Source organism: Ranitomeya variabilis, chromosome 2 (genome assembly GCF_051348905.1).
Source record: "Ranitomeya variabilis isolate aRanVar5 chromosome 2, aRanVar5.hap1, whole genome shotgun sequence".
In the NCBI taxonomy this organism is placed as follows: Eukaryota; Metazoa; Chordata; class Amphibia; order Anura; family Dendrobatidae; genus Ranitomeya; species Ranitomeya variabilis.
Window position 1 is genome coordinate 822,095,025 of NC_135233.1, and position 15,609 is coordinate 822,110,633.

Genomic DNA, 15,609 nt, shown 5'->3' on the forward strand with positions numbered 1-15,609 from the left:
AAGCTCGATAGGATTGAGAAGAATTTTTAAAACATGTGTAGTACACATCCCTGTGAGGGATACATACTGCATATGTAGAAATTGTGATATATTGCTAATAATTCAGTCTTTTCTATTTCAGAGAAGCCACCAGGAATTTAATTCTGTCAGAATATCAGCATACTTTTGACAGGTTTATTATGGTCTATAGTAACGATCTCCAACTTGTAGCTTTACAGCCGTTGTGAAACCTAGAGCTTCCGGCATGACATAACTGATGCTGCCAGGGCATGCAGGAAGATGTAGGTTTCGCAATAGCTAGAGTCACAGGCTGCAGTCAAAGGGTCTATAGTCTGCATCCTGCACATAAATCAATTATTTTGCCTGTTTGGGTTACTTCTCAGGCAAAGTATGTCTGGCAATAATATCTTAGCAGAATAGTATTGTTTTATTTACAATTTTAATGTTTTAATTGAGTTAAATAATTGTTATATATATATATATACATATATATATATATATATATATATATATATATATATATACACTCACCGGCCACTTTATTAGGTACACCTGTCCAACTTCTTGTCAACACTTAATTTCTAATCAGCCAATCACATGGCGGCAACTCAGTGCATTTAGGCATGTAGACATGGTCAAGACAATCTCCTGCAGTTCAAACCGAGCATCAGTATGGGGAAGAAAGGTGATTTGAGTGCCTTTGAACGTGGCATGGTTGTTGGTGCCAGAAGGGCTGGTCTGAGTATTTCAGAAACTGCTGATCTACTGGGATTTTCACGCACAACCATCTCTAGGGTTTACAGAGAATGGTCCGAAAAAGAAAAAAAATCCAGTGAGCGGCAGTTCTGTGGGCGGAAATGCCTTGTTGATGCCAGAGGTCAGAGGAGAATGGGCAGACTGGTTCGAGCTGATAGAAAGGCAACAGTGACTCAAATCGCCACCCGTTACAACCAAGGTAGGCCTAAGAGCATCTCTGAATGCACAGTGCGTCGAACTTTGAGGCAGATGGGCTACAGCAGCAGAAGACCACACCGGGTACCACTCCTTTCAGCTAAGAACAGGAAACTGAGGCTACAATTTGTACAAGCTCATCGAAATTGGACAGTAGAAGATTGGAAAAACGTTGCTTGGTCTGATGAGTCTCGATTTCTGCTGCGACATTCGGATGGTAGGGTCAGAATTTGGCGTAAACAACATGAAAGCATGGATCCATCCTGCCTTGTATGGAGCATCTTTGGGATGTGCAGCCGACAAATCTGCGGCAACTGTGTGATGCCATCATGTCAATATGGACCAAAATCTCTGAGGAATGCTACCAGCACCTTGTTGAATCTATGCCACGAAGAATTGAGGCAGTTCTGAAGGCAAAAGGGGGTCCAACCCGTTACTAGCATGGTGTACCTAATAAAGTGGCCGGTGAGTGTATATATATATAATCAAGAAGGTTCTTGTTCATAGATAAGCCACTAGTATATTCCAATTTTTCAACTTCAAGATATTATGAAGCTTATGGATGCAAATCCAAGAGATGAATTATCACCTCAGGCAGCAATTTTCTTTGTCTTTAAGGGTCAGCAACTTTTGATTTCATAATCTTGGAGCACAAACAGGGAAAATGGGGATATTACTTACTCAGCAAAGGTTGAATCTTGTAGCAAAGTATTAGTGCTTGTGGACTTTGACCAGATGGTAGTATAGTAGTTTGACGGCAATCCACAGCAAAAATTTCAGAGCCGCCCAGACAGAATGCACAAGTGGCATCAAGAAGATTGTAGAAGAACCAATTATCTTAGCCTATTATGTCCTATTAGACCCTAATTTCATAGCATCCATCTCCATTCTGCTCACCCGATGCAGTGGTGCCATTCCAGCGATGTAGGTGTTGCTGTTTCCAAACAGAGCGATGTGAATTGTGCTATGTGCAGGCTACCGCCAATGGGCGGCTGTTCGTAGGAGGTTATTAAACACTTTATATATTTTAATTTGGGTCCTGAATTGATTAAACTGGGGCTGTTCAGTAGTGGATAATAGTAGTTAATAATAACTAGATATTGGTGATATATCCTGACTCTGACATCGTTAACAAAGGTTTGAGTGAAGTTCTAAGTCTTAGACCCTCACACTAACCTTTGTCACTGTTGATAGAATCAGTTTATGTCAGCAATACATAGTTATTATTAATGGTGCCCCTGCTTATGATACTCTGATTTATATTTGTTTTTGATAATTTAACATTGCCCTATTTTCCTTTGAAGGTTTTGCTATGTAAGAAGTAGCAGAATTTATTATTTCTCTATTAACTACTTTGGAATTTTTGTGTGGATTACCTCTGGACTAATCTACCATTACTTGGTCAATCTCCTAAACCCACGAGCACTGGTTACTCTGCTACAACGCTATATATCTACTGTGATTTCATAATAGTTGCTACATATATCTATTCTCTAATTGTGGTCACTTTTTAATGGACACCTTTTTAATAAAAGTAATTAAAAATCATCTTTATATGTTACTTTGAGCTGTCATGTCGCAATATGTGGCCCAAATTTTCTCTTGGATCAAGATGGCCAAACAACAATTTGCAAAATTATAATAATATAATATTTTATGATGTCCACAAAAACAAAGTTCATGGGTCTCTTATCGTTTGGAGCTGAAGGAACTTGTATAGTGAATCCTGTTAATATGTTTATCAGTATTCTGGGCCACAAATCATGTACACTCTTTTCCAAAGTATCCATTAAAATGCACAATAACAGCTTTGTTAAATGGAGATGATGATACATGACCATTATGTTTATGGAAAACTCATATTTCTCAATTTGCTGGGAATGTGGATTTGCTACTCAACCATGTGTGAAGAAGTGTACATTCGTTGAGAACCAAATTTGCTTTTTATTTCAGCAGCTACAGCAGCAAGCATTACAGTACTTTAAACCACAGCTATATCCTTGTGAAGACCTTCATTCCTATATATAATTCTTCTAGACTTCAAAGATAAAAAATGTAAGTTGTTGGGCTAGCAAAGTTCAGGAAACGTTCCCTGCAATAAGGAATATTAATGGAAACTGCTTGAAGAAATATATAAATTACTGTAATTAAAATGAGAAAGTTAGGAAACAGTTCTGAAATAACATAGTGGGTAAAGCGGAAAATAATGGGATGCAACAGAATTTCTTTTGAATAACTAATTTTCTTGCAATCAAGAAAGGATTTTTTTGGGGGGTGAGAGAAGTTATTTTTTTTAATTTCCCAATGAAAATGGCAAAAAACATGATGCGGGGCTGAAGGGGTCACTTCTCACCTTCTCATTATGTGCATTTTAGGTTAGTTTCCCTGTTATGTGAAGATAGGTAATTTATTAGTGTTGACTTTTCTACATAAAGACCTTTAGCATGCCATGGCTAGCGGAGGCACTACCTGTAATAAATTGGGATTGTCATTGACTATTGCCCTGTAGTATACTTATGGCAATGTGTGTAGTATACATAAGCATTTTTAGTGCATTGTACAGATAAGCAAATTTTCTGCAATTCAAATTCACCAGTTTTGCCAAATTTTAGTCCAAAAAATTGATTTGCGGAAAATTGATATTTAAAAAGGTTGTGCGGTCCAAATCACTAAGTCTGTAGTCTCTCCGTGTGACTGCAGACTTATGAATCTGTGCACTGTGGGGATTTGCCGGTTTCTGACCCAGGACCGGAGAGTAAATATGAGTTATACATACTCATGGCAATGGCCCATTTAGTGGGTGTGGCTTTGCTCCATACACTTGCATAGAGAGAGGCTGCACCCCATTAAGTGATGCTGCTTTCCAGAGAGTGTGGCTGTCTAGAGTGTGCAGCCTCACTCCATACAATTGTATGGAATTGTGGCCATGCTTACTTTCTGGGAATATGCATAACGCATACATATTTTCCGGTCCCATGTCAGAAACCGGCAAATCTCGGCTGAGCACAGTGGGTGCGCTGGGGGGATTCCTAAGCCTACAGTCACACAGAGTGACTGCAGACTTATTGATTTGGACCAGACAACAACTTTAACACATTGAAAATACCTCAAAGCCTCAAATTGGCCCAAAAAGATCTACAGTGGGTACGAAAAGTATTCAGACCTCTTTAAATTTTTCACTCTTTGTTTTATTGCAGCCATTTGACAAATTCAAAAAAGTTAATTTTTTTCACATTAATGTGCACTTTGTACCCCATCTTGACTGAAAAAAACAGAAATGTAAAAATGTTTGCAAATTTAATAAAAAAAGAAAAACAAATATCAAATGGTCATAAGTATTCAGACCCTTTGCTCAAACACTAATATTTAAGTCACATGCTGTCCACTTCCTTGTGATAATGGTTGAGATGGTTCTACTCCTTCATTGGAGTCCAGCTGTGTTTAATTAAACTGATAGGATTTGATTTGGAAAGGCACACACCTGTCTATACAAGACCTCACAGCTCACAGTGCATGTCAGATCAAATGAGAATCATGAGGTCAAAGGAACTGGACAAGGAGCTCAAAGACAGAATTGTGGCAAGGCACAGATCTGGCCAAGGTTACAAAAGAATTTCTGCAGTACTGAAGGTTCCTAAGAGCACAGTGGCCTCCATAATCCATAAATGGTAGACGTTTGGGACCACCAGAAGTTTTCCTAGGCCTGGCTGTCCAGCCAAACTGAGTAATAATGGGAGAAAAGCCTTGGTGAGAGAGGTAAAGAAGAACCTCAAGATCACTGTGGCTGAGCTCCAGAGATGCAGTAGGGAGTTTAGAGAAAGTTCCACAGTCAACTGTCACTGCAGCCCTCCACCAGTCAGACCTTTATTGAAGAGTGGCCAGATGGAAGCCTCTACTCAGTGCAAGACATATGAATGCCCCCATATAGCCCCCCAGACTATGAGAAATATGATTCTCTCATCAGATAAGAGGAAGATAGAACTTTTTGGGGATAATTCTAAGCGGTACGTATGGAGAAAACCAGGCAATGCTCATCACCTGCCCAATACAATCCCAACAGTGAAACCTGGTGGTGGCAGCATCATGCTATGGTGGTGTTATTTAGCTGCAGAGACAGGATGACTGATTGTCATTTAAGGAAACATGACTGCGGCCAAGTACAAAGATATCCTGGACGAAACCTCTTCCAGAGTGCTCTGGACCTCAGACTTGGCCAAAGGTTCACCTTCCAACATTGACATTGACCCTAAGCACACAGCTAAAATAACAAAGAAGTGGCTTCAGAACAATTCTGTGACCATTCTTGAGTGTCCCAGTCAGAGCCCTGACCTAAACCCAATGTAAATAGCGCTATCTAAAATGAAGTTCCCTTTAATTAATTCATTTTAAATAATAATTTTATTATTAGTCTGATTAAACAACCTACTGATTAGCTGCTAACATACAAATATTACGAAAAAACTATAGTCTGAAATGGGGCCCACAATCAGATTTTCAATGCAATTTACAACATATTTTGTTATGTCATCTACAGGTTGTGCTTCAATAGTAATAACATGTAGCTTACATGAAAATTCTGAAATATAAAACTATACTGTCAATGTAGAACACATGACTTTATATTTCAAAAGCACAAAAACATCTCAGGAGAATTTGACAAGGTTACACCACAATATTTAGACTCCAATTACTGTCACGATTTGTGCAGAGTAATGTGGATGTTCGTAAAAGACCTCATTTATGTTTTATGCACTGTGCAGACTAATTCTCCTGCTTGCCTAAATTATGCATAAAAATGAGATGTTTACTAATTTAATTGCAAATCATGAATTGCCAAACTTTGTCAAAGTAACAAATATAATCAATCAGGCTACATTCACACTTTGGTTTCATATAGAACAAGTGGAATTCATGTGTGAAATGGATCTGTTGCATTTCTGATGGAAACAGAGGGATCCCATTGATTATTAACAGGTCCATCTTGGATCCGTTTTGTTCTGTTTTAGAAATATAAAAGTGAAGCATGTAGAATCTTGTCTCTGACTTTATGTAATGATTCTTTACATGCTACATTAAATGTAACTTTTCCAGTAGACATTTTAGGCTATTCTTAAATAAAAACTAAGAAAAGTAACAATATCCAAATTATTTAAATAGGTGCTAATACCGAGACTCACATTAAACATTTCACTTGTTCTATCCAATCATATCTTAAAGGCATTGTTCTAACTGGAGAACCCCTTCTCAAAATGATGCCATGCCAATCATTAAGTTATAAAAGTTATAGGTCATAAAAATGCAAGACAAACAGGTTCCACCTTCCCTTGGTTGTGTGCTGGCTCTCCCTTTCTTCTCTGTTCTCATTGTTATATTAGCACTTCTATAGTCAGTTGTTGAACTCTGCGGCTTTGCCAAAGTAGATGGTATGAGCTGTCTATACTGGTGATGCACACTGTCAACGTCATGTCACCTTCGCAGGCAAGACACTGAAGCTAAAGCAGCAGAATTTGATTTGTTATGTTATGTATAGTGATGAGCGAGTATGCTCGCTACTCAGGTTTTCCGGGCATGGTCAGGTGTTCTCTGAGTATTTTGGGCGTGTTCGAAGATTTAGTTTGTGTCAACGCAGCTGCATGATTTGCGGCTGTTAGACAGGCTGAATACATGTGGGAATTCCCTAACAAACAGACAATTCCCACATGTATTCATGCTGTCTAGCAGCCGCAAATCATGCAGCTGTGGCGACACAAACTAAATCTTCGAGCACGCCGAAATACTCAGAGACCACACGAGCATACTCGGGAAAACCCGAGTAACGAGCATGCTCGCTTATCACTAGTTATGTACATAAAAGCATTTGGGGGCCACTTTTTTTTAATTCAGTCTTAAATTTAAAAAAACTTTAAGATTGCAAAAAATGTAAAATATTAGATATTGGGCAGGCATAAAGGCAAACAGTGCATAACAATACTATTTTTCATATTGCATGCACATTTCTTATTATCTGATGTTATTTTTTTTGTGAATAGAAAAGCAAGAAACAAGCCATATAGAGACATCCCAGAAAGAGTATCCATATGTAAAGCCAATCATGCTGAAATCTGTGCATTATTTTCTCTTCAGAGCTGGAAAATTGTGAAATAATAATTGCCTGCATTCTTCATAAACACATTCATTTTCATGCACTCTTTTAATTGAATTGGATCAAAAAAGATCTGTTTTCTTTTTTTGTTTGCTTCTTGTTTTTTTTCAGAAAAACTAATTACAAAGTACAGAAGACAAGGAAAAAGCTAAGATAGAACCTACTGACAAGTTCTCGTTACTCTATCATAAAAGTAACTAATGCAATGAACAATTCCCATAGGAACTAGGCATCATACTGGGAATGACCTTCACAATTTGAATTAATAAACTGTTCGATATCCTTGTTTTTGATATGTTTTCCTGGTAAATTGACATTTTACTTTATTTATTATATGGTAGTCAAAACATTATAAGAACATTTTAACAATTTGGTTGCTGTTCCAGGCTAAAAAAAAGCCACCAAAATTGCTTTTATGAATAACTTGGGTAAATAAAATGTAAAACATAGCTAAACTATATCTGAATTTTCAAGTGACTTTTCAGAAAAAAAAGCAGTTTTTTGTGTGTACAAGAGGAGTAACACTATTTCTAGCCATTTTAAGGCTTGTATCATGTATTTTTCACCATTTTTCTTCTCCATGGTTTTTTTTAAATGTTGTCCCTGAGCCGGTGGGAGAAGACTAGTTGCTTTGATGTCTCCCATATTCAGTAGAGCACACAGACATGAGGGATTGCTTTTCTTCTGTGTCTATGTAGCACATGTGCAGAGGCAATATGGAAGACATAGTACTGAGCAGTAAGAGTGTAAAACAAGAACTCTGATGAGATAAAACATAAGAGAGCAGGTCAGGTTTGTGACTTTCTTTAATTTTGCTCCTCTATGTCTTCCGTTCATAGGCTACCTTAGAATAAATTGATGTAAATTGACACCCCAGTGAATTGGTAGCCTGTTATGTTTTGACCAAGACAGATTTTAGCTGTTTTTCAGAATGAATGATACACCAAGGAGGTGAGGGTGAGGAAAAATGAAGCTCATAAGTTGAGAAAGAAGAACATTTTCCTGAAAAGGAATTTTATTTTTCTTATGTTTGCTTTGGCTATCAATTTCTGGAAACTTTGCTGACTCTATGGTAACATTCTAATTTAGCATTCAATACCTTAGTCTAAACAAAATCCCCATACAAAGATCATTTAGATCCTTCCTGATGACTTTTTTAAAAAAAATTTCCAACACTTAAATGAAAAAGAACCTACACATGTCTGGTATCTGCGAACTCATAATAACCTGGAGCATCATACTGTCGGGTCAGTTTTAGCATTTATTGAACATGGTAAATAACAAACCCTTCAATTTTGATATTGTACTTTTTTTCCAATTTCGTTGCACTTATATTTTTTTTTCCTTTTTTTCCAGTGCACAATATGGTAAAATCAATGGTGTCATTAAAAAAAAAACAACTCATCCTGCAAAAAAAAACTCACATGGCCATATTGAAAAAAAAATAAAAAAGTTATGGGGAAGAAGGGGAACAAAACATGGAAACAAAAAAATGTAAAATCGCAAGGTCACCTTACCCCTCACCACTTTGCTCTTCACTGTAACCCATCAGGACCTTTTCACATTATCTTATCACAGCTGTGAGCTGGGACTTTTGTTTAGGCATGGGACATTTCTGTGCAAGGTCACAGCACACATCATTACATCATGACATTGAGACTTTACACAAGTTTCAAGAAACTCCAGAGCATAATAAGAGACATTAAATTTACAGGGAATAAGTTCTCTGTGAATCAAGTTTCTGAGGAAAATACGTGCGAACAGGCAAATTCAAAGTTGGTACTACATGCTCATCTCTAGACATTGCTGATTATATATGCCTCCTGACATATGTTTTTTTTTGAGTGTTGTGGTATCACCTGCTGGTTCATCACTTTTGAATTCTTTTTTTTTATTTGATTAACTAATTTAAAAAAGTTTTAATTTGTATTCTATTTTAGTTCTTTGTGTACATTATTTTCTATAGGTTTCTATCTATTTATTGTACTAAACCTTCTATATACTTTGGCATTAAGTACTTTTTTTAGGACTGCTTAGATTTATTGTTATTTGACAATACTGAAAAAAGCAAATATTTATAAGTTAGAAGTAAGAAAAATAAAATAAACATAGAAACACCATGTCCTAGTACGTATCTGTTTATATAGCCCAAGTTCGATTTCAGTTACTTTAAATTCATTCAACATGCCATATGTCTGCCTTAAAACAAAATGAAAGTTTGAATGTTATAAATAAACATTTTTTATTGGTTCAAAACTTTGAACAACCTGAAGATTAAATAATGGAAACAGAGTTTTCCTACAATAATCATCCTAATTATTTAAAGAGTTAAATATTTTCATCGTTGTCTGATTTTTATTTAAATGCTTAAAAGGCAGCTTATAGGACTGTAAATAGACAAAGTGGCTTTTGGGCCAGATATAAAACAATGTATAATTTATGGAGTCTGAATGCGGGTCATATAATGAAAAGGTGGACCAGAACAACTTTTTTTTAAAATTTAGTAATAAAACCATCAAGAAGTAAATTATAGTCGATATTATTTACCTTATGTACATTACAAATGAACTAAACAATAATTATTTATATGTGAGCTCATGTATTTGAAGTCTCTCGCAGATTTGCCTCAAGCAAGTCAGAAAATAGTAGTTCTTTATTAAGTTTTATTCAGTCAATTAGCTGTAAAAGCTTTAATTTATTGTATATTTTATCATATGGAAGTATATAAATACATGTTTGTTTATTCTATGCTTATATTAAACACATGTTTCTTGACTTGAAATTGGATTTTCACCGAGATGTAATGAGATACACAGATGGAATTATCACAGAAATGTTTTTTTCTAACAGTAGATAGATAGAAAAAAGGGTAATATAATGAATCAAATTTTCTACATAACGAGGCATAGAATAAAATTCACTTGCTTTTTCTGGATTTGACCAAACTTCTGTATTATTTTTAGATAGGCAGAAAGACCATTTCGTGGCCGTTTTTCTTATCCAGAAATGGTCACAAAAAGGTTTCAAAATACAAAAAGTCCTTATACTCACATCACACCTCACTTTTCTTGTTACTGCACTGCCTCTTGCACTGAAAACTCTTCTTACATGCCAGGCCAGGATTTCTATTTCTTATGAAGCCTGTGATAGTTCTGCGCATGTGAATGTAAGGTCACGGTGCACATCTTGATGTCATGACTTCATGACTTTTTGCATAGAACCCCCCCTGGAATCTATCTGAGCTTGAAGTCTTGGTCTAGCGCCAGAGGCTGAGATCAGAAGATGTGACAAGGACATGACAGGTGACGGTGAGGAGTGGAGGGGCCAGAAAGGTGAGTACTAGGCTTAGTATAAGGATTTTAATTATTTTTTTAAATCCTACATTTATTATGCTCTTGTGTCTGGAAAACCCCCAGAAAAAAAGGATATTATATTTGAGAAGAATAACTGCTCTGCAAATCAAATTTCCCTTAAAAATACATGCTCACAGGCAAATTCATATTTTGCCTACTTCGCTCATCTCTAATTGATAGATAAATGTTTTAGTATATTGCTTACCCTTAGTCTTTGAACTTGGAAACCCTGTTTCTCTGCCATTGTCAAAAAATGTGGAAAGTTCACATCATCAAGAAGTAGATAGACAGGAATTCCTCTTGTTGAGGCTTCCACGAGTTCTTTGAATATATCAATATCGGTAAACATGTCCATTACGATGGCAATCACCTGTTGAATAAAGTAAGATCATGTTAGTCTAATATAACAGGTCAGCTTGTTCACAATCTCATCACCCACTGGTGTTTATAAGCACTGAGATGTGCAGAGTTGCATGTTAGCATTATATTAAGCAACAGTTACCTTAGTTTGAATATAGAATTAAAACAAAACTAAAAAAAGACCCACAGATTTACTGGTTCCAGAGTTGAGGACCTTATTTATTGATACGTCCATACTTCATGTACTTTTTTAAACTGACAGTGGAAAACTGAACTTAATACATTTATAATCTCACATCCTTCCTATTACTTCCTTACCCTGTTGCTGGTATCTGTGAACTGAATCTAAAATCTAGACTGCGATTACCTTTCATCCATAGAGACATATTGACAAATGACCAATTTATTCAGTGACTGTAGCAGACTTGGAAGTGTAATCAATATTTCATAAGTTTTTTGTATTTTATCCCTCTCCTCTCCTTTATTTTTCTGTTTCTTTATTTCTTCTTTTAAATCCACCATACAGTTCCAGGGAATACAGTTTCAGCATATTTCTATCTATGTCAGTGTAATAATGAAGTGCAGCCTATAAACAAGATCCCAGAGAATCCTGCAAAATTTTCCCCCTTTTAAAAACCATACAAATAACACAAAATAACTCACAGCGTCTCCATTTTTTTGTGATCGGGACTTGGTGAGGGCTTATTTTTTGTATGCCGAGCTGACATTTTTATTGATACAATTTTGGTGTACATACAATCTTTTGATCGCCCATTAATGCATTTTAATCCAATGTTGTGGCGATTAAAAAACCCTGTAATTTGGGAGTTTTGATTTTTTCTCGTTATGCCATTTACCAAACTGACTAATTATTTTTAAATATTGATTGGGCGATACAAAATATGTGTTTTTTTTAATTGTGTTATTTTTAATGGGGCGAATGAGAGTTGATTTAAACTTCTATATATTTTTTTTTTTTTTTAACATTTTACTAGCTTCAATAGTCTCCATGGGAAGCTAGGAGCTGCGATCTTCTGATCGCTTGTAATACACACAGCTGGGCTTCAGCCCTGCTCTGTGTAGCAGAAATACTCAACTGCTATGAGGGCAAGCTACTGGGCGGTGTTCATAATTATCAGGTAATGGCATGCCAAGTAGTTGTCATGCCAAGCCATTGGCGGTTAAGTGACACAGGCGCCCATGGACAGGGTTTGTGATGGGCTTCCGGTGCCATCATGTTAAGTGCTGCAGCTGATTTACAGCAGCAATTAGCATGTTAACAGCCCCAGGTGGATCGCGATTCCACCCGTGGCTGTTAGGGGCAAATAGCTGCCACGTACATCTACTATCTGTTAGCACATGGAAATATATTATAGAATAGACAGTGTCAATAGCATAAAGTAATAGCTAAAGTTTATATTTATTTATGATGTTTCTTTTGATTTGTTTTTTCTGTTGTATTTTGCACTTTCAATGAGACAATAAATGTAAGGTCTATGTCATCTATATTCACTGAACAATTAATTCATGTAATCTTAAGAAAAGAACTATAGCAGTTTGACTATCATGTATTGGTAATCAGTAGACTACTCAAAGGAACCCTCAAAATGCTTGCATTCATGATAACTATCTTAGAAGTAATGGGCACCTACAAAAGTTCATGTTTTCTAAAATCTACCTTTACAAAATCTGGTTTAAAGAAGTTGTACAAGACTTTAATGTTGATGGCCTATTCATAGGATAGGTCATCAATATGTGATGGGTCCTCGGCCAACCAGTTATTTCCAGTGTCGGTGGCGGATGGAACAGCTCAGTTATGGAACTACACAACACAGCTTTGTCAATGGGACAGTGGCTACACCTGGGCACTGCGCATCCACCTCCTATTGATTGGAATAGGTAGTGAATGTGCAGTACCTGACTGCAGCCACTATACAGTCAGCTGTGCAGCTACATACCTAGGTCGCTCCGGCCACTGCCTACATCAGGAACAGCTGATGGGTGAAGGAGCCTGTTGTCACACCGATCAAACATTGATGACTTATACTAAGAATAATACATCAAAGTTAAAGCAAAAAGGCAACTTCTTTACGTGATACCAGATTCTTCAGTAACAAAATATACAGTATTTCACTTAGATATTCTATGGGCAGGAGATGCAAAGACCCCATACATATGTGACTAATGTTGTCTGGACCTGTTGATACCTGCAGAGTTAAATGACAGCCTAATGTTTATGGGGGCCTCCCACCTCTCTTACAAAGATGATAATGAGTTAAAGAAGGTCAAACAATTTTAATTGAAATATTTTATCCTATTTTTTTTTTCAGGAGATTAATTGATGCCGGAGCCATTTGGCAGCATCTTTCTTTACTTTACTTTATTCAATGCAATGAAAAGGTAATGAATTTACACATAATTTGTAGAGTGCTTTATTATCTGACAATGGACAACAATGGTGAATGAAGAATCTTATTCTACCACCAATTACAATCTACTATATAATTGCCTAAGGGTACTTCCGTCTCTCCTTCTGTAACGGTTATTCGTTCGCTGATTGGTCTCGGCAGCTGCCTGTCATGGCTGCCGCGACCAATCAGCGACGCGCACAGTCCAGAAAAAAATGGCCGCTTACTCCCCGCACTCACTGCCGGCGCCCGCATACACCGCTCACACAGGGTTAATGCCGGCGGTAACGGACCGCGTTATGCCGCGGGTAACGTTACCGCTGCTATTAACTCTGTGTGTCCCCAACTTTGTACTATTGACGCTGCCTACGCGGCATCAATAGTACAAAATGTAATGTTAAAAATAATAAATAAAAATAAAACCTGCTATACTCACCCTCCGCCGCCTTTCTCGCTCCTCGCCACGCTCCCCGGACCGCTCCATTACAAGCGTCAGCTTGCGGTGAGGTCCCGTCCCAGGGCTGGTGTGCGGCAAGGACCTGACGTGACATCACGGTCATGTGACCGCGACGTCTTCATAGGTCCTGCTCCCACCAGCCCTGGCACTTGCAATGGAACTCGGCTTCAGGAAAATGGCCGCCGTGATCTCGATCTGCGCACGCGCGGCATCCCGCGGCCATTTTCCTGAAGCCGAGCACTACCAGGAAGAAGAGACATGGGACGCAGAGGAGCAGCGACAAGAATGGTGAGTATGATACACTACAAGGGGCCCTCGGATCGTTAGGTGAGTATGTTTATTTTTTATTTTTTGGCCCTGTGACATACATGCCTTGGTAATATACTACGTCACTGGGCAATATCCTACGTGGCTCTGCTGTATACTACAAGGCTGGGCAATATACTACAAAGCTGTGCAATATACTACAAGGCTGGGCAATATACTACATAACTGGGCAATATACTATGTGGCTCTGTGCAGGGGCGTAACTACCGCGGTCGCAGGGGTCGCAATTGCGACGGGGCCCGCAGTGCTTAGGGGCCCCTAAGAACTCTGAGCTACAAAATGGGCCGCCGGCCCTTTATAAACCTTCTTTACAGGCCCTGGTGCGCGTGCACTCTCTCAGTGCATGCGCGATCACGGGTGGGACTGCACTTGTCCCGCAGCAGAGCCCCTCCACCGCAGAGAGCCGCACACCACAACTATGGCTGCAGCTGCTCTGTGCGCACAGGACCTAGGATGAGGTCACAGGAGGGGAGGAGTCGGAGTCACATGATCAAGGGCTTCCGTGTAGTGCAGGACAGTAGTGCAGTGCTGGTTGTCATCATGCTGGAGGAGGGTAAGCTTTTGTGTGAGGTCAGGAGGGGTTTGTGTGGATGTAGCAGAGCAGTGTGTGTATGAGGTGTACAGAGCGGAGCCGTGTGTGTATGAGGTGTACAGAGCGGAGCTGTGTGTGTATGAGGTGTACGGAGCGGAGCCGTGTGTGTATGAGGTGTACAAGGCGGAGCCGGGTGTGTATGAGGTGTACAGAGCGGAGCCGTGTGTGTATGAGGTGTACGGAGCGGAGCCGTGTGTGTATGAGGTGTACAGAGCGGAGCAGTGTGTGTATGAGGTGTACAGAGCGGAGCCGTGTGTGTATGAGGTGTACAGAGCGGAGCAGTGTGTGTATGAGGTGTACAAGGCGGAGCCGGGTGTGTATGAGGTGTACGGAGCGGAGCCGTGGGTGTATGAGGTGTACAAGGCGGAGCTGGGTCTGTATGAGGTATATGGAGCGGAGCCGTGTGTGTATGAGGTGTACGGAGCGGAGCCGTGTGTGTATGAGGTGTACAAGGCAGAGCTGGGTGTGTATGAGGTGTACGGAGCGGAGCCGTGTGTGTATGAGGTGTACGGAGCGGAGCTGTGTGTGTATGAGGTGTACGGAGCGGAGCTGTGTGTGTATGAGGTGTACAAGACGGAGCCGGGTGTGTATGAGGTGTACGGAGCGGAGCCGTGTGTGTATGAGGTGTACGGAGCGGAGCTGTGTGTGTATGAGGTGTACGGAGTGGAGCTGTGTGTGTATGAGGTGTACAAGACGGAGCCGGGTGTGTATGAGGTGTACGGAGCGGAGCCGTGTGTGTATGAGGTGTACGGAGCGGAGCTGTGTGTGTATGAGGTGTACGGAGCGGAGCTGTGTGTGTATGAGGTGTACAAGACGGAGCCGGGTGTGTATGAGGTGTACGGAGCGGAGCCGTGTGTGTATGAGGTGTACGGAGCGGAGCTGTGTGTGTATGAGGTGTACGGAGCGGAGCTGTGTGTGTATGAGGTGTACGGAGCGGAGCTGTGTGTGTATGAGGTGTACAAGACGGAGCCGGGTGTGTATGAGGTGTACGGAGCGGAGCCGTGTGTGTATGAGGTGTA

The 15,609-nt window shown here is 39.3% G+C and overlaps 1 protein-coding gene across 1 annotated transcript in view; it reads right to left on the reverse strand.

The window, feature by feature from the left end:
* FAM83B (family with sequence similarity 83 member B) overlaps positions 1–15,609 on the reverse strand; it is a 156,757-nt gene that overhangs the window by 34,604 nt on the left and 106,544 nt on the right. The window contains exon 3 of the mRNA XM_077290014.1: positions 10,652–10,816. Coding sequence (XP_077146129.1) covers positions 10,652–10,816 — 165 coding nt within the window. The remainder of the gene's footprint in view (positions 1–10,651; positions 10,817–15,609) is intronic.